The sequence below is a fragment of the Dama dama genome, chromosome 12 (assembly GCF_033118175.1).
Source record: "Dama dama isolate Ldn47 chromosome 12, ASM3311817v1, whole genome shotgun sequence".
Classification (NCBI taxonomy): Eukaryota; Metazoa; Chordata; class Mammalia; order Artiodactyla; family Cervidae; genus Dama; species Dama dama.
In genome coordinates, this window is record NC_083692.1 from 22,096,827 (window position 1) to 22,123,676 (window position 26,850).

General features: G+C 43.8%; 1 protein-coding gene across 1 annotated transcript; it reads left to right on the forward strand.

The window, feature by feature from the left end:
* The first annotated feature begins 2,395 nt into the window (after positions 1-2,395).
* On the forward strand, positions 2,396-25,619 carry SLC10A1 (solute carrier family 10 member 1). Its single transcript, XM_061156785.1, has 5 exons — positions 2,396-3,001; positions 14,174-14,384; positions 21,066-21,244; positions 22,292-22,488; positions 24,274-25,619. The coding sequence occupies exons 1-5, from the start codon at positions 2,646-2,648 to the stop codon at positions 24,441-24,443; spliced, it is 1,113 nt and encodes a 370-aa protein (XP_061012768.1). The 5' UTR covers positions 2,396-2,645; the 3' UTR covers positions 24,444-25,619.
* Positions 25,620-26,850: the final 1,231 nt, after the last annotated feature.

Here is a 26,850-nt window from a genome sequence, read left to right on the forward strand (position 1 = left end):
GAAGGGCAGAAAGGTGATGACAAAGGCAGCGCATCTCAGTCACTCTACGGACTGACATCTGGTGAGCACCCATGACACACTGGGCACTGGGCCAGGCACAGTGAAGATCCCCATCGCTGGCACTACTGGATTCTAATCGTAAAGTAATACAAATCAAAAAACAGGCAATATTAAGTTGAAACAAGATAACAGTCTTAAGCCAGAACAAAACAAGTAGCATCCTGACTCATAAAATCGATTCCTATATGTTCCTAAAAGCTGATCTTGTCTCATATTCCTGCTGGTTTCCAGGAGCGTCCCTCACTGAAAACTCTTCTGGGAAGCAAATGATGTTCTGGAGGATCACTACACGTGCCTCCCCTCAAAAGAGCTCCCAGAAGATGAACTCTTAATAAGACAAAGGCAACGGTGGCAGGCAAAGCCGCCTGAGGCCAGACCAGGAGTACTAGTAAAAGCAAAACATTCCCCAGAATATCAAGGGCATCTGAAGTCCGAAAACCTTCACTGCACTAAAACTCCTTGGAAATATTTCTTCATGATTGAAACCTGGGAATGCTCTCTGCTAGCTCTGCCATCACACCGTTCATCTGATGCGCCGTGGAGTCCGTGGTGCCCAGAAATGGACCACAAGGAGGGACTTGGCTCTGAAGCACAGTAGCTCCTCAAATTGCCCAGCTAAGCCTACATCCACCAAGGCCGCTGCCACCTCAGCCATCCCTACCGCCATGCGGTCACCACCAGACAGCATGAAACCCTTTTAACAGATACTAATTGATTACTCCTCACCTCCTTGGGCATAAGGCAGATGTGTAAAAACCTGTGGTTGCACAGGGTGGCTGAGTGTGTGGTGTCCCTAGTGTTGTGCAGTGCACAGCCTGAACAACTGCTCATGGCAGCCCTGCCTGGACTCCACCCTTGATTACTCTTTGCTTTGCATTGTGGATCATTGTATGGACCGTAAGTCTCCTGAGGGCAGGAAGATGGATTATATAGTTTTTAATGCTCCCACAGTGCCTAGCACTCAGTTGATGATCAGTAATTCTCCCCCAGCAATTCTGTTAGGGGTCTCTCCTGATCAGCTTTAGAGACCAAAAGCAGCCTTTTTCGGGCCTACCCCAACTCTCCAGGCACATTCAGTCCATGCCCCACCCACCCCCATGAGCATCTAAACATTCCCACTTGTCCTGTCCCTTTCCTTGAGGCCAGATCAACTCAAGCACCAGGAAATCATTAGTGTCAGAGACTCTCAGAGGGAAAAGGACTTCAGTTTCACTGAGGTCACAGTGTATAGCTCTGTGACCTGCAAAACTCCAGAGAGCAGCCTTCTTGAGCACACAATGTGCAGATCCTGTACCTCAACCTTTATCTATGCAGGATTCAGGAGGCCCTGGGGCCATTAGTGGAGAGCTGGAATTTTTGGGTGGTTCTTCAGATCAAGACAAAATCTGTCTCCACCATCCCTGCAGAGTGGTTCACATTCTGGTCCTATCCTCTGGAGCCTCACACAGAAAGCCTTATCTCATGTTTCAGCAAAGATGAAGACATGAGATCCCATTAAGGCCCCTTGGATTCCAGCCCAAGCTAGAGGCAATTCTTGTGATGCTGCTCCTTGTCCCTCACTGAAGATGCTTGACTTTCCAAGGCTGATAGGAGAGAGACCTAGGACACGCCCACCTCCCCCGACCAGCAGGTGTGCCTGCCTCTGTCCACTGCCACCTTCATCCAGAACCAAGTGCACAGCAAAAGTAGAGCAGTCAGGAATCAGAAAGAAAAACCTGCATTCCTGCTTCCTTCTAGGCAAATCCCCCAAGCAGCAGGGCTCCCCGGGCTGTTGACTACAATACATCTCCCCAGCCAGGGTTCCCTCAGAGCTGCCCTTTGGGCAAAGTGCCCCCAGGCTTCCTGCGAGCCCCTGGGTCATCCCACAGGCTCCTCCCTGGAAGTAAGCCTGCTTGGGGGCATGTTCCTCCCCCAGAACCCGTGTGGCCAGGTTTGGGGATAAGACAAGGGTTTCCCAGCCCAAGTGGGAAGGGACACAGGCAATTCTCCTCTTTCAGAAGGGTCGTGGACACATCTAGAAGCCAGCAATTCGCCTGTCCTGACTCTGTCCCATAACCCCCTTTCTAAGAAGGAAAGGTAACTCAACTCTTGTTACTTCCTTGGGTCTGGACAAGGGGAGGCACCTTCCCCTGAATGAGACACTGTGGCCTCTGGAACTGAGCAGAGAATGAGAGGGGCTGGACCCAGATCGGTCCTCAGGACAGAGTGCCTGTGGGCGTGCTCGGAAGTGGCGGGGTGGGGGATGCAGAGAAGAGATATAAGCCCTCTTGTCCCAGAAGCAGCCAGGAGGTAAGAAGAGCTGTGAGTGGCACCCAGGAAGGCAGAAGCTGAGGAATTCAGGAGGGGCAAGAATAGCCCTACAGAAAAGGCTCTGGGCACACTCTTTTGCAGCCAAAGCCAGAGAAAGAACAGCCAGTTGCATAATCCTTCTATTTGCTCAGATCTACATTTTGCCCTGAAACTCCCTGCCCTGGGAAGTGATTGAGGAAGGCACCCAGCAAGGACTGGGCAGGGCAGGGAGTCAGCAGACCAGCCAGGGGTGCGCGGGAACTTCAGTCTTTCTTCCACCGCTGCCGTCCAGGAGGATGGAGGGCTTCAACGAGTCTTCCCCGTTCAACTTCTCCCTCCCGCACAACTTCGGCAAGCGGCCCACTGACCGGGCACTGAGCGTCATTCTGGTGATCATGCTATTAACCATCATGCTCTCGCTGGGTTGCACCATGGAGTTCAGCAAGATCAAGGCACACTTCTGGAGGCCCAAGGGGCTGGCCGTCGCCCTGGTGGCGCAGTTTGGCATCATGCCCCTCACCGCCTTTGGACTGGGCAAGTTCTTCCAGCTGACCAACGTTGAGGCCCTGGCCATCCTGATCTGCGGCTGCTCACCAGGGGGGAACCTCTCCAACATCTTCACCTTAGCCATAAAGGGGGACATGAACCTGAGGTAAGACTGGGGGTGAGGAGGGAGCGACCTGGGGAGATTGCAGTCAAGGCGAAGAGCCAGGAGGGGAGTGAATGGGGGCTGGGAAGCTGCTAGGGCAGGGGGTGGCAGCCATTTATTGTCAAAAGCTAACACTGGGCTGGGGGGCAGGAGCTGGGGTACATCTTGGGCTTAGGCTCCAAGCCAAAGGGGCTCAGATGGTCCAGGGACATCCTGGAGAGACCCCACCCCTACTCCCAGGGTTGTCTCAAATGGAGCGCAAGGACTGTCTTGAAGGAATACTCTACTGATTTAAAGCAAAGGGACCTCTGGTGAACTTTCACCCGTCTGCCAGGGTGGGCAGAATTCTGCTTCAAGACCAGAGATACAAAACAGAGAGTAGATTAGTTCCAAAGATCTGCAAGGATATCAAGGCAGGTCAGAACCAAAGAGCACCTCCAGTTCCTGCGGAGCAGGAAGGAATTGCCAAAGATCCCAACTGTCTGTGCAAGTGGCTGTCCTCTCTGAACCTCCCTTCTCCACCCACTAGAGGCAAGAACCCTTCAATGCAAAGACACAGCCAGGTAGATCCTGGAGTCCCCCAGCACCAGGTCAGGGTCCCATGTCAGGATGAGCCTCACCTCAACCAAAGTGGGAGGAGGCAACAGCAGCATCCCCACACCCAAACCATTACAGCAGAAGTCAGTGAGGGTGGAATCCTGCAAGGGGTGGCTGAATACCAGTCCTTCCAAAGGGTGGGACTCTGGTCTGGAATGCTTCCCAGGGCAAGGCAACGTCAGACCAGCTCCAGCTCCAGCAGCAGCTTCTGCTGGCTGAAGAAAACTCACCAGCACAAAAGCTCTGGCTCTTACTTAATTGTCCATCTCAAGCCTGTCTCTTATGGTTCAGTCCTCAGTGAAGAGGCTATTCCATGCCAGGCAGGGCAGTAAATTCAAGACAGTCCATCTGCTTGTGCGTGTCACTACCCTGCCCCTGACTGAACTGTACTAACGAAACCAGCCAAGTAGGGAATCCTCTTCCTGGTGATGCCAAGTGATGCTGGAGCTGATTCTTAAATGAAAAAGATCATGGGGGTTACCTGGACCTGCCGCCTGAGAAGCTCTGGACTCTCCACCCATATAATTCAACCCTCACTGAGGTGTTTGATGGAGAGAGTGCCTGGCTTGTACAGTTTCTCACAGGAACATGTCCAGTATTCAACCACCTACTGTGAGGAAGTTCTTCTCCTTATCTGATCCAGGTCCTTCCTGCTGCAAAACAAGCCCCTGACCTGATCTAGACAAGGTCAAATTCAGCCTCTGTGTCCCATACAGAGAAACCTGAACCATATCTTAATTCTGATGTAGAAGGGTTGCAAGCTTGCCTGGTAGCTCAGCTGGTAAAGAATTCACCTGCAATGCAGGAGACCTGGGTTCAATCTCTGGGTTGGGAAGATCTCCTGGAGAACATGGCAACCCACTCCAGTATTCTTGCCTGGAGAATCCCCAGGGACAGAGGAGCCTGGCAGGGTACTCAGAGCCTTATGGCTCTGTATCAGCAGAGCTGGGCGGGCGGGTGGGGAGGTGGGAGTCAGTGTAAAGCATAGGAGAGTCTCTAAGTGTGAGTGACCAGATGTCCCAGTCTCTTGAGCCAGTGGGTACCAATAAGGTCCCTTTGGCAATGCCTGCTTTTCTGAGGCTCTAAGCCTCCACCAGTGGAGCCTCCAGTGACTCACGCTCTCTTGCTCAGGGTCCTGGTCTGGGTACGTGGGAATTGTCACTTCCACCTAGGCCCCTCAAGAGATAATGCTTTGCAGGACAGCCACCTTCTGCCATAAAGCCCCTTCCCACAGACCAACCTTCCATGCACATGAAACCAGGCCTCTGACCCCACTCACCCTCCACCATCACAAGCAGCCAGAAACTTCAAATTCCAGATTGAGTTCTTCACGTGGGACAACTTGTTATAGATATTATAGTAATGATAATGGTGCTGATAATAAAAGACAGCCTGGCAATGGGCCAAACACTCTATGTGGGATCCTGATACAGCTTCCATGAGGAGGTGCTGTAAGGAGATCCATTCTAGAGATGAGGAAACTGAGCCTTACAGAGGTTAATACATTTATCCAAGGTCTGGGGGCTCCAAAGCCTGTGCTTTCACTCAAGTATCTTCAATGCCTGGGGGGTGACCGCCAGCCTCGGAGGCGTGGGCCTCCCTACACAGGGCATATGCCATCCATCTCTGCCGTGGGTGTTGTGGGATCAGGGACTCATGGCTGGCATAGCTTCCTGATTTTCAGGAGAAGATGGAATCACCCTTTGAAGGTGAAATTTCCAAATTTTTAATTGTTGGCAATGATTTCAAAGTTTTTAAAATGCTATGCAAGCCAAACTGTACATATCAGAGGCCCAGATGCCACCCAGAGGCTACGGGTTTGAGGCTTGTGTACAATACCATGTTATTCCCATCTGGATTAGAAAGGAATGTTGAGACCGAATCCACTTTACATGTGAGAAAGCTGAAGTCCAGAGACTTGCCAGAGGCTTCCACTGAGAATCCATGGGCGAGCTGTGTCCAGAGCCAGTCCCAGGGTCTCTCTTGCCTGTCATTCTGCCTCACGGCTGGAGTGAAGCTGAGGGAGACCCTCGTGGGGGGAAGGGGGAGAAGGTACATTTCAGGAGGCTGGGCGCCCCCCCGGGTGGACCTCTCAAGGCAGCCAGGGACAGCAGCTCTTTCCTGTAGGATGCTGAGAGTCATACTCCAAAAAAGACCCACAGGCAAGAGAACGTGCCCTCCCTGGGGGACAGAGGAGAGAGGGCCAGCAGGAACTGGGCCCCTTTGACGACCACCTATGCCACCCCTCAAGTTCACCTGCTCCCCCCAACCCCTCATCCAGCCTACAGCGGACAGCAGAGCCAATGGCTGTGGAGACAACCCAAGGATTCTCACAGCTCTCCCTACCATGACAGACTAGGCAGGGGGAGACAGAAGCTTCTCGGGTTCCCCAAAGTCTCCCACTTCACCACAGAGACTGACCGCTTCCCTCACCGCTCCCTCAGCTTCTGCCGCCAGCACCTGTTAACAGGAGCGCAGAACCTGTCCCTCAAGCAGGGTATATACAGTTGCCCCAAAGCAGGCTGTGTGGAGTGCTCTGAGAATTTAAGCAGAAAGGTTTAAAAAAAAAAAAAGAAATGTGCTCCATTCCCCCTGGTCCCTGGACCCCTAGACAGGGTCCATAGCAGACTCTGGGTCCTGTAGAGAGAAACCTGGACCATATCTTAATTCTGATGCAGAAGGGTTGCCAGCTTTCCTGGTAGCTTAGTTGGTAAAGAATCTGCCTGAAATCCAGATTCACAATGTTACTATGCGACAGGTTCCAGTCTCAGAGCTACAACAGGACTGCCCTCCCAGCACTGCCCTTCAGGGTTAACATGATCACGACCATCACAGATACCAGAAATTTAGGTCAGGAGTCCAGCCCTTGCACGTGCGGAGGAGGTATCAGGAGGTCTGGGAGCACGGCTCCCACACACACCCCCACCAAGGCACACCAAGTCCCAGAGCAAATTCCAAAGCTCTCGACATGCCAAGCCAAAGTAAGCATGACTCCTGTTCAAGGTCATCAAAACAACCACACAAGTTTTGTGTGTGGCCTTTCTCCTAGGCAGAGATCAATAGCTAGCGCTATAGCCCACCGAATGCCCTTCCCAATCTCATTCCCCTCTCCCTACTCACCGGAGCACCTCCCAGGATTTGACTTTCAGCACTCCCATGAGCCCTTTTATATTTTATACTATGTATGTATATATCCATCAGCAAGATATACTCCTGCATTTGTATGTTTTTAAACTTTATATGAACTGTAACATACTACCCATATCATTTGACAACTTGCTTTTTTTTGGTGCTTATCCTTACGTTTTTGATGATATAAGAGTGCATATTTTAATTTAACCAACTGTATTAATATTTTTCCTTGACATTTTATATTTTGGGGATTATTTAAGAAACACTTTACTGCCCTCAAGGTCATACATACATTCACCTATGTTTGAAAAGTTTTAAAGCCTTGCATCTTACATGAAGATCTTCAATTTATTAGTATGTATTCTGTGATCTAATTTTATCTTTTCCATGTGAATAGAGAAAATTCCTAGGATCAGTGAATTTTTCTCCAGCAACTTGTAACGCCATCTCTTGTTGATCGGATGCTCAAATAAGCATGGGTTTATGTCTGGATCTCTCTTCTATTTTATGTGGCTATTGCACCAATATCACATTTTCTTAATCACAAGTTTATGATAAATCTTGATAACTGAAAGGAGTTGCCCTACCTTGTTATTCTTGGAAATTACGTTAATTATTCTTGACCCTTTAGTCATCACTTGAATTTTGAGACTAACTCTCAAGTTGACAAAAGTCATTTCTGAAAATTTGATTAAGTTTGCATTAAACTTATAGATCAGTACTGAATCTTCCCATCCACGAAACTGGCATAGGTTTCCTTTTATTCAATCATTTCATATTAGGAAGTTCTGCCATATAATTAAAAATTCACTTACTAATAATTTTTCATAGTATATCAGAACTCAATTTTTTAATTGATTTTTTATTGCTAATGTATTCAGAATTTCATGGATTCTATTTACTAGTTATAATAGAAAATCACTTGAATTTCCTGTGGACAGTTATATCATTGGCATACTTTAGTTTCTTCCTTTCCCATCTATATAGTTTTCCTATCTCTTGTTTTGCAATGCTAGCAAAGACGTGTCATTAACAGCAGTGATGTGATGAGAACAGGTATCCTACCTTTATTCCTTCTAATTTTTCACCATTAGGTTTTCTATTTCCTGGGGATTTTTTCACAACATAACCCTTTTCAGGTAAAAGGAATCCATTCTGTTGCTGGTGTGCTGATTTTTACCATGCATGAACACTAAATTTTGTTGAATGACACTTTTCTATATCTATGATACCATTTTTTTCCTTAATCCAATAATGCAGTGAACATAGCAGTAGATTGCCTAGTATTAAACCATTTTTATATTGCTGGGATAAACCCATTTTGTTCATTGTACTATTTTATAAAGGTATGGCTAGATTCACTAGGTAACATTTTGTGACTTTTGCTTCTGTGTTTGTAAATGAGAATGGTCCCTAATTTTCCTTTCTCATAATGTGACTTTTTTACCTTTGGTTCTAAAATCATACTAATCATATATAATTTGGACCATGTTTCCCCTTTCTTTACTCTCTATAAGACTGAGACGATCTGTACTTTGAATGTTTAGCAGAACTCTACTGTAAAATCATATACATTTTTTGTGACGTTTGGATAATAGGTTTCAAAGTGTTTATTAAATGTCTTTAGTGAGTTTAAATTGATTCAGGTTTTCAACTTCATTTTAAGTTAGTTTTTGTAGATTATATTTCCCAGGAAATTGTCCATTCAGTCTGAAGAGAAAAATGAAAATATAAGACTATCCTTGATTTCTTCTATGGTCCTCTAAAATCTCTATTGTATCAGAAATTATATTTCTTTTTGCATTCATACTAACACCAATTTGTGCCCATTCTCCTTTCTCTTGGCTAGTCTTGCCACAAGATATTATCGGACTTTGTAAAGAACCTGCTCTTGGTGTAATTGATTCTCAATTAATTTATATAATTTTTAAAGCTTATTCTCTCATCTTTAATATTTTCTCTTACTTTCATTGGGTTTACTTTCTCTTTCCAACTCTTGAATAAAATGCTTAGCTCATTAACTTTTTAATCTTTCTTCTTTTCCTTTATAAACATTTCAAGCTATAAATTTTCCTCTAAGGATGAATTTATCTGTCCTCTAGATTTTTAATATTATTTTTTAAGATATAATTCACACACCATAAAATTCACCTTTTTAAAGTGTGTAAGTCAGTAGTTTATAGTATGTTCACGATGCACAACTATCACCAGTAATTCCAGAACATTTTAATCATCCCCCATAGAAACCTAAACACATTAGCAGTCACTCCCCATTCTCTCACTCCAGCCCCCAGCAACCACAAATCTATCTTCTGTCCCTATAGATTTCATGTAAATGGAATCATATAATACCTAGCCTTTTATGTTTTTGATTCCTTCACTTGCCATGTTTTCAAGATTCATCTATGTGATAATTGAATACACCACAATTTGCTTATCCATCAGTATTTTATTTTCCACTTTTCAGCTATAACTAATGTTGCTACGAACACTTGTATGTACTTGTGTAAACATATGCTTTCCTTATGGGTATATACCAAGAAGCAGAATTACTGGGACATATGATAGATAACTCTGTATGTTTAACTTTTTTAGAGCTGTCAAACTTTTCCAGAGTAGTTATACCATTTTTACATCCCATCAAAAACAGAAGAGGATTCCAGTTTCTCCACATTCTCACCAAGACTTATCCATATCTTTTTATTGTTTAGCTCTACTAGTGGGTGTGAAGTGGTATCTCATTACCACTTTATCATTTCGTTATCAGTTTTAATTTGTATTTCTTTTATAACGAATGGTATTGAGCATCTTTTTATGTGCTTGTTGGCCAACTGTGTATCTTTGGAGAAATGACTATTCAAGTCCTTTGCCCATTTTAAAATTGAGTTATTTGGAGTTTTTTAGCTGTTGAATTGTAAGAGTTCTTTATATATTCTGGATACTGGACACTTACGTGATTTGCAAATATTTTCTCCCATTATGTGAGAGACTTATTTTGAGTATCCTTTGAAGCAGTTTTTTAAGTTTTGAAGTCAGTTACCTGTTTTCCCTTTGGTTACCTGTGCTTTAGGTATCACATCTAAGAAATCATTGCCCAATCCAAAGTCAGTTCAGTTCAGTTGCTCAGTGGTGTCAAACTCTTTGCGACCCTATGGACTGCAGCACATCAGGCATTCCTGTCCATCACCAACTCCCGGAGCTTGCTCAAACTCATGTCCATCGAGTTGGTGATGCCATCCAACCATCTCATCCTCTGTCATCTACCCATATTTTAAAATACTATATTCTTCTACTTCTTTTTTCCAAATATTTCCAATTCTTCTTTTGCATTATGATTTCATATTCAACCATAAGAGAATTAGATGTTCTATTTTTCCAATAGTCCTTTTGGAGTATTGACTACTGAGTAAACATTTGTTTCACCTCTCCTTTTTTCATAGGCTTAAAGTCTCAACTCTGGCCCCTCCCTTGGGTATTAAAACCTAAACACCAGATAACCAAGATTAACACCCTACCATCTACCCCTCCACATGCTGCAGCTTCAGCACAAGCCTACTAATTACTTGACATTCCTTGTTTCTAGTCCCGGGAAACCTCCCTCAGTTTCTTACAAGCTGGAGTATGTGCTCAAGTGTTTTAGGGGTTCATGAGTATGTTGGGGGGACATCCCATTATTCAGTCTACAGTATCTTTTGAGGGTCTCTCCTCAGCTTCTTACTCCTTGTGATATACATCCACCAACTGTGTTCTTGATGGCTATACTCCAGACCCTTTGGACTAGGATGTAGTTGACAGTCATTTAAGTCATATTTGATCTCTGTGAAAACAATGAGTAAGTGTAGATAGTGAATAGGGCTATGGAGAGGAGGGATGCACACTTAGCGTGGCTTTCCTGGGGTCTTATCAAGCCCTCATCCCCAACCTACTCACTGGAATGGAAGCCAGAGCATATATTGTAAAGTGAATGTCTCAAATCCAAGAATGTTCTCTAGCAGCTTCCTCTCTCAGTTGGTCTTTCTGGAGAGCCTCTTCCTACACAGTGTTCTGGGATTAACAAGAATGAGATACCAAATGCAGATGGCAATAGGACAGTTAGGATACAAATGAGAACTGGGAAGATACATTATTATTCAGGATCTGAGACTCGCACTCAATTTACCATAAATAATGTTAAGAATAAGCCAAAACACAAGGGACATGAGAGTATCAGTGTTGGGTGTGTGTGCACGTGTGTGCTGTCGCTTCAGTCGTGTGCAGCTGTGACCCCCAGACTCGACTGTCGCCTGCCAGGCTCCATGGGATTGTCCAGGCAAGAATACTGGAGTGAGCTGCCATGCCCTCCTCCAGGGGCTCTTCCCAACCCAGGGATCGAACCCACATCTCTTACATCTCTTTTATTGGCAGGGAGGTAGGTTCTTTACCACTAGGCACCACCTGAGAAACCCTCAAGTGTTGGGAACTAGAATATTACTCAAGATACAAAACAGGTCTGATGACCAGAGTATCTTGTCACTTAACAGTGGGTTGCTGCCTTCTCTAATACTCCACTACTGTGCTCCTTCAATTCATTTTTTTTTTTTTTTAACAGTTCTCTTAAATCGTATGGGCTTCCCTTGTGGCTCAGCTAGTAAAGAATCTGCTTGCAATGTGGAAGACCTAGGTCCGATCCCTGGGTTGGGAAGATCCCCTGGAGAAGGGAAAGGCTACCCACTCCAGTATTCTGGCCCGGAGAATTCCATGGATGTATAGTCCATGGGGTCACAAAGAGTTGGATATGACTGAGTGGCTTTCACACTTAATCACAGCCTCTGTTTACTGCTTTTTCTTTGCATGCTTTTGGTTTTTGCCTGACCATCCCTCCCATGCCACCCACTCTCAAAGACGAAGTGCTCTATCATTGTGTATACATTCAAACTCCCTGAGAGAAAATGTTCTTGATGTGCTTGATCTGTTATTTTAGTTAGACAGAACCACCATGTCCAGCCATGCCCTAGGCTCTAAAGGCAGACACTCAGCCACTGTAGGTCAGGTGTTATTCTACAATCCAAAGGGCTACAGTCAGCAATGGGATCGCACAGCTTTTTCCAAAGTGGGCTGTGCATATATGCAAGTACAGAGAGCAAAAACAATTCTGTTACAGAGGAGATCAAAATGGCTCCTTCCACAGTGAAGTGTAGAAGACTTCCCGGGTGGCTCAGATGGTAAAGCATCAGCCTACCACGGGGGAGACCCGGGTTCAATCCTGGGTTGGGAAGATCTCCCGGAGAAGGAAATGGCAACCCACTCCAGTATTCTTGCCTGGAAAATGCCATGGGCAGAGGAGCCTGGTAGGCTACAGTGCATGGGGTCGCAAAAGGTCAGACACGACTGAGCAACTTCACCTTCACAGTGAAGTGTACAGGGACCTGGGTTCAAATCCTGCCTCAGCCTTCCTACCTTTGTGATCCTGGGCAAGTCATAACCCTTCAAGTCCCCAGCTTTCTCCTCATCAGTAAAAAGGTGACAGTATGCTTACCTCCTACAACTACTGGGAAGAGGAAACAAATACATTATGTAAGGTTCTTCACGCCATGCCTGGCATATAGCAAGCACTCCACAAATAGTACAGGCATACCTTGGAGATACTGCAAGTTCATTTCCAGACCACCACCATAAAGCAGAATATCACAATGATGTAAGTCATGTGAATTTTTTGGTTTCCTGGTGCATATACATATTATGTTTAAACTATACTGTGACTTATAAAAGGTGCAATAGCATTGTTTATAAAAATTTATATACCTTAATTTTAAAATTTTTTATTGCTAAAAATGCTAACCATCATCTGAGGCTTCAGCAAATGGTAATGTTTTGGCCAGTAGAGGGTTTTGCCTCAAAGCTGACAGCTACTGACTGATCAGGATGGTGGTTGCTGAAGGTGAGAGTGGTTGTGGCAATTTCTTAAAATAAACCAATGAAGTTTGCCCCATTGATTGACTCTTCCCTTCTCTTTCTTCACAAATGATTTCACTGTTTGATAGCATTTTATCCACAATAGGACTTCTATCAAAACTGAAGTCCTTTCAAACCCTGCCACTGTTTTATCAACAAAGTTTACGTAAAATGCTAAATGCTCTGTTGTCATTCCAACAATCTTCACAGCATCTTCACAAGTTGTAGATTCCATCCCATGAAACCACTTTCTTTGCTCATCCGTAAAGAGCAACTCTTTATCCATTCAAGCTGCAGCAATCCAGTAACATCTTCAGGCTCCACTTCTTGTTCTCTTGCTATTTTCACCACAGTCACATCTGTAGTTGCTTCCTCCACAAAAGTTTTGAATTGCTCAAAGTCATCCATGAGGGTTGAAGTTAACTTCTTTTAAACTCCTGTAACATTGATATTTTGACCTCTTTCCAAGAATCATGAATGGCCATCCAGAACAGTGAATCCTTTCCTGAAGATTTTCTGTTAACTTTGCACAGATCCATCAGAGGAGTTACTATCTATGGCAGCTGTAGATGCATCTTCTTCTGATAGAACAGTTTCATCTGCACTGAAAATCTGTTTAGCACGGCCACCTTCATTGACGACTTTAGGGAGATCTTCTGGATAACTTGCAGCTCCTACCTAAGAACTTGCTACTTCACCTTGCACTTCCACATATACGCATACGGCAAGAAACATGCTTATGTTTCTTCTGCAGATTCCTCACCTCTTTCAGCCTTCCTAGAATTGAAGAGAATGCAGGCCTTGATCTGGATCAAACTTTGGCTTAAGGGACTGTTGTGGCTGGTTTGATCGTCTCTTTAGATCACTTCAACTTTCTCCGTAAGGCTGTTTTGCTTTCTTCTCATTCGTGAGTTCGCTATGGTAGCACTTATAATTTTCTTCAAGAACTTTTCCCTTGCACTTACAACTTGGCAGTTTGGTGCAAGAAGCCTGGCCTTCTGTCTGCCTGGGATATCCACAGGGTTTCCTAAGAGTAAACATTTCTACCTTTTAACTTAAAAACATAAGAGACATCCAACTCTACCTTTCACTTGAACACTTAAGAGAGCAGTGTAGGGTTCGTAAATGGCCTAATTTCAGTATTGTGTCTCAAGGAATAAGGAGGCTCGAGGAGAGAGAAAAGGGGGAGCAATCAAAACACACACATTTATATCCTTTAAGTTCGCCATCTTACATGAGCATGATGCATAGTGCCCCTAAACAATTACAATAGTAATATCAAAAATCACTGTAACAAATACAGTGAATAAGCGTGAAACACTGCAAAACTTACTAAAACATGACAAGACAAGAAGTGAGCAAATGCTGTTGGAAAATCAGCACCAATAGACTTGCTTGATGCAGGATTGCCACACTCACTCACTTTGTAAAAACACAACTGTGAACAGCAATAAAATGAGGTATGCCTGAATTAATGATCTCTCTCTCTGCATTTTTCCTATGTCTCCCTCTCAGCATCGTGATGACGACCTGCTCCACATTCTTTGCCCTGGGCATGATGCCCCTCCTCCTGTACCTTTACTCCAGGGGCATCTATGATGGGTCCCTGAAGGACAAGGTGCCCTACGGCGGCATCGTGATATCACTGATCCTGATTCTCATCCCTTGCACCACAGGCATCATCCTCAAATCCAAACGGCCACAATACGTACGCTATGTCACCAAGGTAAGAACCTGGGGGTCTGGGCAGGGAGTGAGAACCCCACCATCACAGCAGTGAATGGCTTGAGCCGAGTCATTTGGGCTTTTTGTGTCAGTTTCTTTCTTTGCTTAAAAAAAAAAAGTCTGCTACTGATACAACCTACTTCATGAGACTTTAATGCACATGAGAGTATTTTTGAAGAGTTAGCAGGAAAAAAAGGAAACCACCACACACAACATACAATCATTTTGATAATAAAATTAAGCTTTTATCATGTACCTACTAGATGCTAAGTTTTATGCTACTCTCTGAGGATTCACTGTCCTCTAAGAGTTTACTCGCAGAAAATCAATAACACATGAGAAACAAGACCCAACAGTGTACAGTCAGGCATTGGCAGAATGCAAGAAGGTAAGGTTAGTAAGGGCCAGGTAGTCAAGGAAGGCTTCTCTCGAGGATGGAAGGAGAGGTGGTCTTGAGCCAGACCATGAAGAAAGGGTCCGATTTGGGTAAGCCTAAGAAATGCCTGAATAGGAGTTCAGAGGGAGACCAAAGGCAAACATGGCTGACTAGATGAGAAGCTGGAGGGGAAGAGACCAGAAGAGCTGGTAGGCACACTCATAGCACTTTGGGAATGGGATGGGAGGAAAGTGGAGAGTTGGTCCCAAAGGGTGTGGGGGAGTGCTATGAGGGCATCATGCCACTGCCTCGCCTTTGGAAAAAACAGACTCTTAGAGAGATCCCTCTGCCAACTCTTATGACCTTGGTGCTCAGTCCCCACCAGTCTCTCCTCTGGCTCACTGCTCATGCCTGGGATCCAAGCGCCAACCTGGTCCTCAGGATAAACTCTGCCCCCTGAAGGCCTGTTTTTGTTCCTGTCCCTGGGTCTATGCCTTTGAGCCGGTGTACAAGGTACACTACTTGGAAGCGTAAGGTTTGGCAGCAGCTTTGGGCCTAAGACAAAGAGTTTTGGTCAGGTTTCCACGGTCTTTCGATCTTCACAGTACCATTGCCAAAGGTAGATTTTTGCTCTTGCCCTGGTGCAGTCCTAATACCACGGCCACAGTTCCCCTCCTGACCTGCTGGAAGATGTGAAACCTCCTGCCAAATGGCTGATCATCCCACTCTGCTCTGGACAGCATCTTCTGTTTTCACCCCTGCTTCTCAGTAATCTCCTTTTATTCATCATATCCTCTATCCCCATAGCCTCCTCCTCACCCTCATTTCTAGAATGACACCATATTAATTCTTCCCAATCAACATCGGTTCTGGTTTACATCTCTCCTTTTTTTTCAGTAAGTAGTCACTGGACTGTACTTCCTGTTTCAGCCAACACCTGTCTTTCCTCCCCTTCCTAACTGTGCTCCCAGGAGACACCCATTGCCCCCACCTACCTTCCACTCCCACCACACTGCCCCCAGGGCTGTTCTCCAGTGACCACCTTCATCAATCAATGTCTACTCCTCAGTCTCCCATCCACTCACATTTTGATGACCACCTGACTCCACTTTCTTCACCAAATCCAACAGACATGTCTCAGCTCTTCTTTTAGCAGCTTTTGGTATGGCTGACCACTGCCTCCATCTCAGAAATCTTTCTCCTCAGCTTCAGTGACAGGGCACCTGCTTTCCTACCACCTCTCTGGCATTTCTTTTCTAACTCCCTTGTGAGTTCCTCTGGCAAAGGTTACTTCTCTGCATTCAGCCCAAGCTTTCTGCTTTTCTTACCTAAGCCCGGGACCTTCCCACCATGAGATCTCAACAGCCAGAACAGTGGTGGTCATCTTCAGCTCTCATGTCTCTCCTGACTCCAGAATCCAAGTATTAACTAGCAAATCTTTCTACTGAATATGCCTCAGGCATTTAAAACTCAGTATGTTTTAAATTTAAACCATTTCCTCAAGCTTGCTCTTCCCTCCTCCCTGTGTGATCATCTCAATGAATGGCATTTAATGTGCCCAACTGCCTGAGTCAGAAACCAGAAAGCCATTCTCCACATCCTCTCCCCCTTCCCACCCACACTAATCACCTATTGCCAGTTCTGCCTTCTTCTGCTTGAGTCCGTGTCTCTCCATCCCTGCATCCACCGTCTTCATCCAGGCCACTCTCTCTCTCACTAAGCTAGTCAGACTTCCAACCTGGTTCCCTTACCTAATTTTAACCCGAGTCTGGAAAGAACAAACTATCAGGTCACTCCACTGCTTAAAGTCCCTCACTGGTTCCTTATTCTCCCCCAGGAGTCATGAGGCTTCTCAGCTCTTTCTTGATTTGGTCTCAACCAACCTCTCCAGTGTCAGCTCTTCTCTTTGCACATGTCCTTCCCTCTGCCTGGAATCCTCCTCCCTCCAAATTCCCACCTCCCTCACCGCCACCTTTCATTGGTCACATCCTTCAAGTCTCAACACAATTAGCACCTCCTCTAGGAAGTTGTTCTTAACCAACAAACTTGGACAGAAACTGTGTCCTATTTGCTCCCTTATCACCCAAATCCTTGTAGCATTTATCATACTGCATTACAAATACCACTCGTTTTTATTCCCCACCCACCTGCAAGAAATAAGATCCTAAGGCTGTCTTAACATTGAATTCTCAACACTCACATCTAATGCCCGAGAATAAACAAAGGAATAAAGGACAAATCCTGTCTCTCCTACACATTAGGAGAAAAGCAAAACACCAGAACCATGAACCTATTATCTCACTTACTGAAGAGCTTGTGGAATGTAGGAACAAAAGAAAAAAATATATCACAGAAGATAAAAATGTGAAATGACCTGTGGTATCACTTAAAGCAACTCTGCCCTCCTCCCCTTTATAGGTGAAACCAGAGACTAGAACCCCAAAAGCAACTGATATAAGAACATGTCTCCTGATCTAAGTATTCTTCTGAGAATGACAAATACTGTTTAAGATATCACTTATATGTGGAATCCAAAATATGACATGAACGAACTTAACTGTGAAACAGAAACAGACTCACAGACATAGAGAACAGACTTGTGGTTGCCAAGAGGGAGAGGGGTAGTAGAGGAGGGATGGAACTGGGGTTTAGGATTAGTAATCTATTACATATGGAATGGATGGACAAGGCCTACTATATAGCACAGTGAACTATATTCAGTGTCCTGTGATAAAACATAAAAGAAGATGACATTTATCTGAGTCACTTGGCTGTAGGGCAGAAATGAACGCAACATTGTAAATCAAGTACACTTCAGTTTGTTTTTTTTTTAAGTGTTCTGATGATGGAAAAAAGAATCTCAGATCTTAAAGCCAGAGAGGGCTTCAAGATGAAGTAGTCTCCTGCCTTATTTCCATTTCATATATAGAATAACTTGAGGCCCAGGGAATGTCTCTCATTCCTGTTTTGTTACACATCCATGACTCAATTCTACAGCAAATGATCCCAGAGGACATTAAAAGGTCTGAGATACACTTGGACTGGAAAGACAGGAGCCAGTAACAAAGAATCACATAAAATGTATCTTGGGACCTGCTTTGCCGCTGGCCAAACCTCCAAGGTTAGACAAGCAGAAGGGCAACAGCCCCATTTATCAATTGCTCCCAAACAGGGTATCAAGCCTGTGAGGTTGCAGAGAAAAGAAAGTGGCCAAGATGTAAAGCCTGAAGTTTTCTTGCTTTTACGTTTGAGGACTATGCTCATTCTTAATCTCTCCGTTTCCTAATGTAGTGAGTTACAAGCTGGAACAACTGTCCCAGCTTCTTTGCATACCAAACACTCCTAGAGACTTTCAAATCAAAATCTCCCAACTTCTGATAACTGGCTCTGATAGAAGGTATCTGTTCCAACTCTGCTCAACCAGTTGCATTCCCTAGTGACAGGTCACATTTAGACACACCAAGATACAATTTTAAGGATGCCCCATTTGGGCTTCCCTGGTTGCTAAGATGGTAAAGCATCTGCCTGCAACATGGGAGACCTAGGTGTGATCCCTGGGTCTGGAAGATCCCCTGGAGAAGGAACTGGCAACCCACTCCAGTATTCTTGCCTGGAAGATCCCAGGAACGGAGGAGACTGGCAGGCTACAGGGGGTCACAAAGAGTTGGACACGACTGAGCAATTAACACTTTCACCATTTGGAAAGGCGATTCAAGTTATACTGTAACTCACCCATGCAGGAGTTTATTCAAGCCTATGTAGTTAGAAAGTTGGTGAACCTGAGGCATGACACAGTCCAGGACCACTCTCAGCATAAGCCACTCACCACTCTTATTATAATAAAGATCCCATCCTGACACTGACTCACCACTCTACCTATGCTTTCCCCACACCTGCTGCTACTGATGAAAGACCTGACTCTGTCTCAGTTTATGCCACCTTGTGACTTCTGCAGCCCGCGGGGCTCCCTGTCAAAATTTTCACACTTGTCTCTGCTCTTGCCTCCCCCTCTCTGTAACTCTACAAACTCTCTAAATGACAGGAAGGATTTCCTCATGGGGTCATTCACCAACCAGGTCACCTGCATGGGAGGAGTTAGGCCGGTTATCTCCCGGATCACTGGCAAGCTGAGCTGGCTGTCCATGAATGGAAAACACGGGGACCTATGAAAAAACTACTGTGGCCTCTCTTCTTAGCAAGAGTTCACGGACATGAGATTTTCACAAATGGCAGGACTGAGAGTGACAAGAAACTTTGGGATGTTAAACTCCTCTCTTTTCCCTACAAGCTACAACTCAGTCAGTGGTTCTAAGATGCCAGGTGCTGTGCTGTCAACCTCACTCAGAAGGCTGAAGGATTCACCAGTTTACACATCTTGAGGACAGCTAAGCCAGTTTTCACACCTGGGTCACACCAATGTCTGTGCTCACCACCACTCTAAAGGCCCCAAGAGTGGGAGAATGAGAATGAGGGCTTGAGATTAACACCCACACAGAGAAAGAGGGCTTCTGGATTCACAGACAATCCTTGTAGCCCAATACCGCCTACATTCTTCATTACACTCTTCAGAACAAAATATGGACATCAGGTAGAGGACAAACCCAAGAGGCAAAAATCCAAACAGAGAAATTAACTCAAAACCCAAGGGTAACTAAGCAGTTAATCAGTTAATTTTTGTTGTTCAGTCACACAGTCGTGTTCGACTTCTTGCAACCCCATGGACTGCAGCATGCCAGGCTTCCCTGTCAGTTGTATCAGTTAATAGTCTCTCAATAAAACTTGAAGCATGTTGTTACTGGTGAGATTCCTTTCTATCCTGGGACAGAACCACCAACAGTAATCAGTTGCAACATGCTTTAGAAACACAGGCTGAACTAACTGCGCAGTTGCAATTAGAGCAATATAAACAAACATTAAATTGTCACTAGGACAACACTGCAAATGTAATTAATGTCATTGAATTATACACTCAAAAATGGTTAAAATGGGCAACTTTTGTGTTCTACATATTTTACCACAATTTTTTAAAAAATCGCATTAGGAAATACAAGACAAGTGTGAAATGAGCTGGAAATGGAACCATAACATAACCATTACAGAACACAGTAAGTTCAAGGAAAGTTTGCTGCACACACCTTTACTGAGAAGATGGGGCTTCCCTGGTGGCTCAGTGGTAAAGAATCCGCCTGCCAGTGCAGATGAGGGTTCAATCCCTGGGTCAGGAAGATCGTCCAGAGAAGGAAATGGCAACCCACTCCAGTATTCTTGCCTGGGACATCCCATGGACAGAGGAGCCTGGTGGTTACAGGCCATGGGGTTGCAAAGAGTCGGACACAAGTTAGTGACTAAACACCACAACTCAGAAGATGAGAGGGACAGAGCTTAAGTTTATGCATATATTTCATCAGTTTAGATGTCACTCTCTAAAATGCAGACATGTACACACTTTGAAACCTTGAATCCTTGTCAGTAGGAAAAATTCTTAACATTCTAATTTCATAATAAATTACCTATTGAAAATTCTAAGTGGTATGTAAGATCCAACTATAAAATCATACATTTTAAAATAAACAAAAACATACCATTGTTCCTGATGACAGTTGCTTTCACAGCTCTTACCTGGGGTAGGGTGGACCTGCACTGTTCCTAAAGATGCTGTTATTACCTGAGCTATTTGAAACTCCTTTTAGGAACTTTCCTATCTTCCCAATTTGCATGTCACTCAAGAAAAGCACTCATCCCTATACATCATTTAGATCTAAAACACATTATCTGACTTCATTACCTGCTTTAACCAGCTTTGCTTCACATGACTTTTAGCAACTTCCAGAAATCTGATTCATCCTAAAATAGATAAAGTCCCTACCCATAAAGGAGGTATTTAGGACAAGTATGACAGGTTCTAAGAACAACTTCTACTGAATTCCAAAATATCCAGAGCATCCAAAGTATTGTTGGGGTGTGTAAAGAGAACTTTCATTTACAATACCCACTTTGCCGGAGGGCTGAATAGTCTCATCCTTCAGAGTCACAGCACTTCACTGAAAACCTACTACCCAGAGATGTCTATCAGAAACTCTGTCTGGCCGAGTTTTCAGTAACGTGGTAATCAGATCTATGACCTCCAGGAAGCTGCCCAGCTACAGATAAGAAATCCAAGATAATGATAAAGGTCTTGTATGTTCCCTTCCACTTCAATTTGCTTACTGTTTCCCCCCTTTGGTATCCACCAGTGCTTCCCTAGCCCTCTGTGCGCCTCTGTATCCCACCCCCTTCTAACTGCCTTTCTTCTCGTCCTATTCGCAGGGGGGGATCATCCTCCTGCTTCTGTGCAGCGTGGCGGTTGTAGTGCTCTCTGCCCTCAACGTGGGCAAGAGCATCTTGTTTGTCATGACACCACACTTGCTGGCCACCTCCTCCTTGATGCCTTTCATCGGCTTCCTGCTAGGCTACCTTCTCTCTGCACTTTTCTGCCTCAACGGACGGTAGGTATTGTCGTTTTAGTTCCACTGTCCCACGCCTCTCAGAAAAAAATATCCAAAATCTGGGGAAGATAATTTTTAAGCAATATATTCAAATGCAAAAACGGAACAAGGAAATTTGGACTAAACAGTGGGGAGGCAAGGTAGTGGATGAATAACACAGGTAGAGAAACAAAACCCAAAGGTATCTAATCATGCAAAGAAGAACAGTTCATGAAGTGCTCCCTAGCAGAGCCTAGATTCCACCACCTGCCCAACTCCCTGGTACCAAACGGCAGCAGAGTAGCTCCATGTCTTCATGACAAGCCTTGATGAGGAAAAGGATCCCTTCCCCTTTGCCTCCTTTTCTGTCTATGTTTTAGTTGTAACACACCACCTTGGGGTGGCAACTCTATAATAAATGTGCGGAGACAGTGCTAACGATTTTTTAGGAAGCAACTATTTTAATCACTAATTGCAATTCAGCGAATAAAATGTTGTATTAAACAGTACATTCTTTAGCCCATAGCCCATAAAATGTAAAGCAAAAGAGAATGTGTTCCAAAGGCAAATAATGGAACCAAACTTTCAGTTGTGTTTTGAAGACATCCAAGCCAGAAATCGGACCACAGAACAAGGTTCCTAGACACTTAGACAATCTTCTCCTTTACGCTGAAATCCTAACTGTCCTATACATAACTCAACATGTGCCAATGAATGATACTGGCTCATATCTTTTCTCCCTATAGCCAGACATTTTTTCCAAAATTCATTTTGGTAATTCCACAAGTGACAAACTAGATTTCTAGCTAATCAAAAATTCCCTCATTAAAACCTCCCCAACATGGACCTACTAGTCACCATCTTCCACAAGGCTGGACTAGTGATCCAAGAGACGGGTCAATTTGACTTTTCTCAAAACCTGGTGCACTCCACACGTGCTTCAGTTCCATCTTTCTGTGTTGGACTGTCAGTCTCTCTTAGAAAGTATTTGGGAGAAAGATGAGCAAGTGAAGTTGCACCCTTATGTCCCTTCTCTGAAGGCATCTGGTTGTTTTTTAATCAAAACAGATGCAAACGCACTGTCAGCATGGAGACTGGATGCCAAAATATTCAACTCTGCTCCACCATCCTCAACGTGACCTTCCCCCCTGAAGTCATTGGACCACTTTTCTTCTTCCCTCTCCTGTACATGATTTTCCAGGCTGGAGAAGGGCTTCTCCTTGTCGCCATCTTTAGGTGCTATGAGAAATTCAAGCCTTCCAGAGGTAAGTACTGAATCATTCCCCTGCTCTGCTCTCACTTGGGACCTGACTTTGCCAGCAACTGTCTCTGGCAAGGACCTTTCGAGAGGGTCTGTAACCCATAAAGTTATTAGGAACCAGACAGCACCACTGTGCAGGAAGGAATTTCAAAGAACCAAAACTACCCATAATAAGTGCATCTCATTTTTGCTGGGAGAGTAAGCTATGGACTTTGCCTCATGGAACAGGGGCGATTTGGGCTGCTTTAACTGGGGAGACCATGCAGGATTTAGGATGAATCGGACAGAACTGTCTTAAGAATTACATGGTTGAGAGATCAGTAAGATTCTGTGTTAAGAGTAGGTTCTCAAGCCATGAAACCAGGTCAGAGTCCCAGCACCACTGGCACTGCTTTACGAGGGAAAACATGAAAGCAATGCAGTCTAATAAACCAAAATCAAAAAATGAGGATTCCAACTCTGGTTACACAGTAACGAAAAGGCAACTATTAATCTAGATTTAATATAATTACTACTGGATTAACAAATTCCTAGCCAATAGCATCTTTTTTAAGATGCTGAAGAGTATTCATTCTCTTCAAGATACAAACTTCAAGAAAGCCCATTGACTCCTTTCCTCAAAGTGAACATCAAATGTATCCCTTTTTTTTCAGTATCTTTTTTCAAACCCAGAAAACTCAATCTCATTTGGTAACATATCTCAGTACTTTGTAACTCTAAACATTGTATATTCATCTTAACCACTCATTCTTCAACTGACTCAACTTCCCATGAACTTGAGGATGTCTTGAAGACCTCTTCAAGACCCAGAGAAACTGATTCACACCCTGGGAGAAAGATACAACTTACCCTGGTGGAATTTATCTTATAGTAGGCAAATGAAGACTGTAACTTTAAAGATGTAATCTTGGTTATCAAGCAGCCAAAAAGAAACCAATAAATAACTGATCATTACTTACAAACCACTTTTACTAAGCTCTGCTTGAAAACTACAGAGCTGTGGATAAGTATGCAGTCTGATACTGCTCTAAGAACAACTCAAGGTATTTGTTACCATTCAAGATTTCACGCTCTTAACAAAAAAATTCCAGATCCCCAGGCTTGCAGTTTAGTACCAGAGAGGGCTGAAATGCCAAGAGGCCATATTCTACAGCCTCTGGCTCTAGAAATCAATGTACGTAGGAAGATCCTTATGAGAAAACAGTGAAAATTACTCATCTCACATACTGTCTGGGCCCAAGTAGTGTTCAAGTTTAAGGATCTGTCCGTTTTTGTGCTTTGGACCCTTGTATCCTTCGAGAAAGATGGAAAAATGGGAAAAGTGAACCCTAAGCATATCTCCTCGCTACCACCATGTAGGCAGAAGTAAATCCAACACCACAACAGGGGTATGGAAACACCTCTGGGAAGACTTCCCACGTACAGCACTTTGCTCCCTGACCCCACTGGCTCCCAGAATGCAAGTCAACCATTGCTTACATGAACTCAACTCCCCAACTGTACCACTTGTACTAAGATGATAGAGATGGAGTGATGAAGAGTTGGTGCTCTTTAGACCTTAGTGCTCTTTATTAGACCTTTTGTTACTAGTATTATCATTTAGAGTTGTTGAGGGGAAACCTAATTTTTCCTCAGTTTGACTAAGTCATGGGGAAAGAGGTGGTCAAGAGATAAGAGAAAAACACATAGCACACCCTAAGGGTAACTTGATATTATCCCCCAGAGAGAACAAGTTTTTTAATCACTCTATTGTTCTTCCTAACCCATGACCCTTTTTTCAACTTTACAGGTAACACAAAAATGACCTACAAAGGTGATACAACTGAAGAAACCCTCTCAACAGCTCTGGGAAATGGCACCTACAAAGGGGAGGAGTGTAATGTTGGGTTTACTTCAGCCTCCCCCAAAGACCTGGATTCTGGTCAGAAGGCAACTGAGCAACTCAACGTGGCAAACTGAACAGAGAGCAGAAAGAGGAACCACCTGTGGTGTTCTTACGTCTTGCTTCAGCATTGCCAGCATAAACTATCAGAATCATTAAGCCTTGCACGGAGAACAAAGTGGGAGTCTACCCCACAAGGCTTACCTTTCCTCAGTTCAGGACTTGATACCTGTTTAAAAAATAAAAAACTTGTTCAAGGATAGCCCTACGAAGGCAGGCACCAAAACTGCCTTTGTATCCCTAGAACAGTGCCTAGGCACAAGAAAGCAACTTCTGAGCTAGTCAATAAATGGGCTTTCACTCTAAACTCGAATATCCAAATTCCATTCCCAGTTTTGTGACCCAAAACGGAAATAAGATGCTCAGAGTATTGTAGGATTAGTAGACTTCAGAAGTCATTTCTAACCTTTAGATTTAGAAAAATCTAGATCCCATTCTTTCCCCTTTAACATCACTGGCACCAAAACTACTGAGAACATGACACCAACTGGCTAAGACAAACTCAAAACCACATTGAGATGAAAGGACATTTTGGAGAACACAATTCTGGAAGACAACTTTAAAAAAAAAAGCAAGGAGAAGTATAAATACCAAGAGAATAATTTCAATAATCCAATAATCTACCCCATCAGTTCATTAGGTATCAGTAGTTTTCACATTATGTTCAAATTTAAAATTGAGAGTAAACTACTGCCAAAATTAATGATTGCTAACTTTAAAGTAACTGAAATTCTTAAATTACCAATTTTTCCCAATGAAATTTAGACATTTTCCATACTGCTCACAGGTAAACACACACACACAGGCACATTAAGTCAAAGATTAACAAAAAGACTTGCAAACAGCTGACCACACCTAGGTTCCTTGTGAATTTCGCATCCCTTAATGTGAAGTACAATTGGAAACCAAGACAAGTAAACTTCTTGGCATCCATCTGGCAAATGTCCAGAACTATCACTACTCCCAACAGAACACCAACTTGGGTCACTAACCACCTCTTAAAAATGCTTTTTGTTAAATGTTTTTTTAAAAATTGTAAAGATATCTGCCACCTATCAACCTTACATTTTACCTACATTTACTTATCTGTTCAAATTGTTTTCTCTCATATCTAGCTGACATCATCTACTAGGAGACCTGGTTAGGCAGAACAATTAAGCGTAAAGTATGGCTGAACTTGAGATATGTTACACTCAAATTTCCCTTAGAAGACCAAGCTGAACCCTGAATAACCAATCTCCAATGTTGCTGAAAATTCGAGTATAATTTAGTCAGTTCTCTGTATCTGAGATTCCATATCAAATGATTCAACCAACCATGGACCGTGTAATAAAGCAACAGGTATTTATTGAAAGTCTGTATATAAGCAGGCCCATGCCAATCAAACCTGCATTGTTCATGAGCCAACTATATACAGAAAAGTAATTACAAGGAGTTCCCTGGTGGTCCAGTGATTAGTAGGACTTCACACTTCCACTGCAGGGGGCAGGGATTCTATCCCTATCTGAGAACAAAGATTCTTATGCCTCACCGCACAGCAAAAAAAAAAGTTACATCACACCACACAAAACCTGCAGTTGGACACAACTGAGAAACTGTTAAAACCTGGTCCCAAAACTTTGCTTAGGATTATAGCCACGCTCATTACTTCTGATGTTCTGTATCTGGGAATTCAGGCCAACTTATCAATTCAAAATAACTTGGTCATCTCTGCCATTAGTTTAAAGAAAGCACTTTATCCTATTAAGAGTGGTAAGCCACTCATACTACATATTTAACGATAGAGGTGAAAAGTCACCGGTAAACATCAAAGTACATACAGCAAGACCTTCTGAGTTACCATATCTAAAAAATCTAAGGGGGAAAATAACCACACCTCTCCACCTGACAATCAGCAACTTCCGACTGAACTGTACACCCTTCAGATACATTATAAAGGAAAAAAACCTAGGTTTCCCACAGAGATAACTAGAAAATGCCCCACATTCAAGTGAATCAACAAGTATACCACACAAACTCTCCCAAGAATTGTGATCAGCTTCACAATTTTATGGTCTAAGTTCTATAGTCTTGAACACAGGAAAGCTTTTATACCAACAACTGTCAAATGCACTCCCTAATACAGATTCCCACTATCAAATGCCATACTCTGGGGAAGACCAATCTGTTCCTAGTGCTGCCAATTCTGCTTTCCTCAAAACCCCTGAAAGGCTAGGGCAGGTAAATATGGTTTTGGGGTTCTGGAACTAGACTTCCAGGGTTCTAATACCAATCTACCATTTACTTGTTCCAGGCCCTGGCTCTCCTGGAAAATTTTGTATCAAAAAAATAAAATTATACATACATATGTATAAATACTACATGTTAATAGTTAAGTAGTTTAGGACTCAGTGACATTACATAGGCAAAGAACAGAGCTATTAA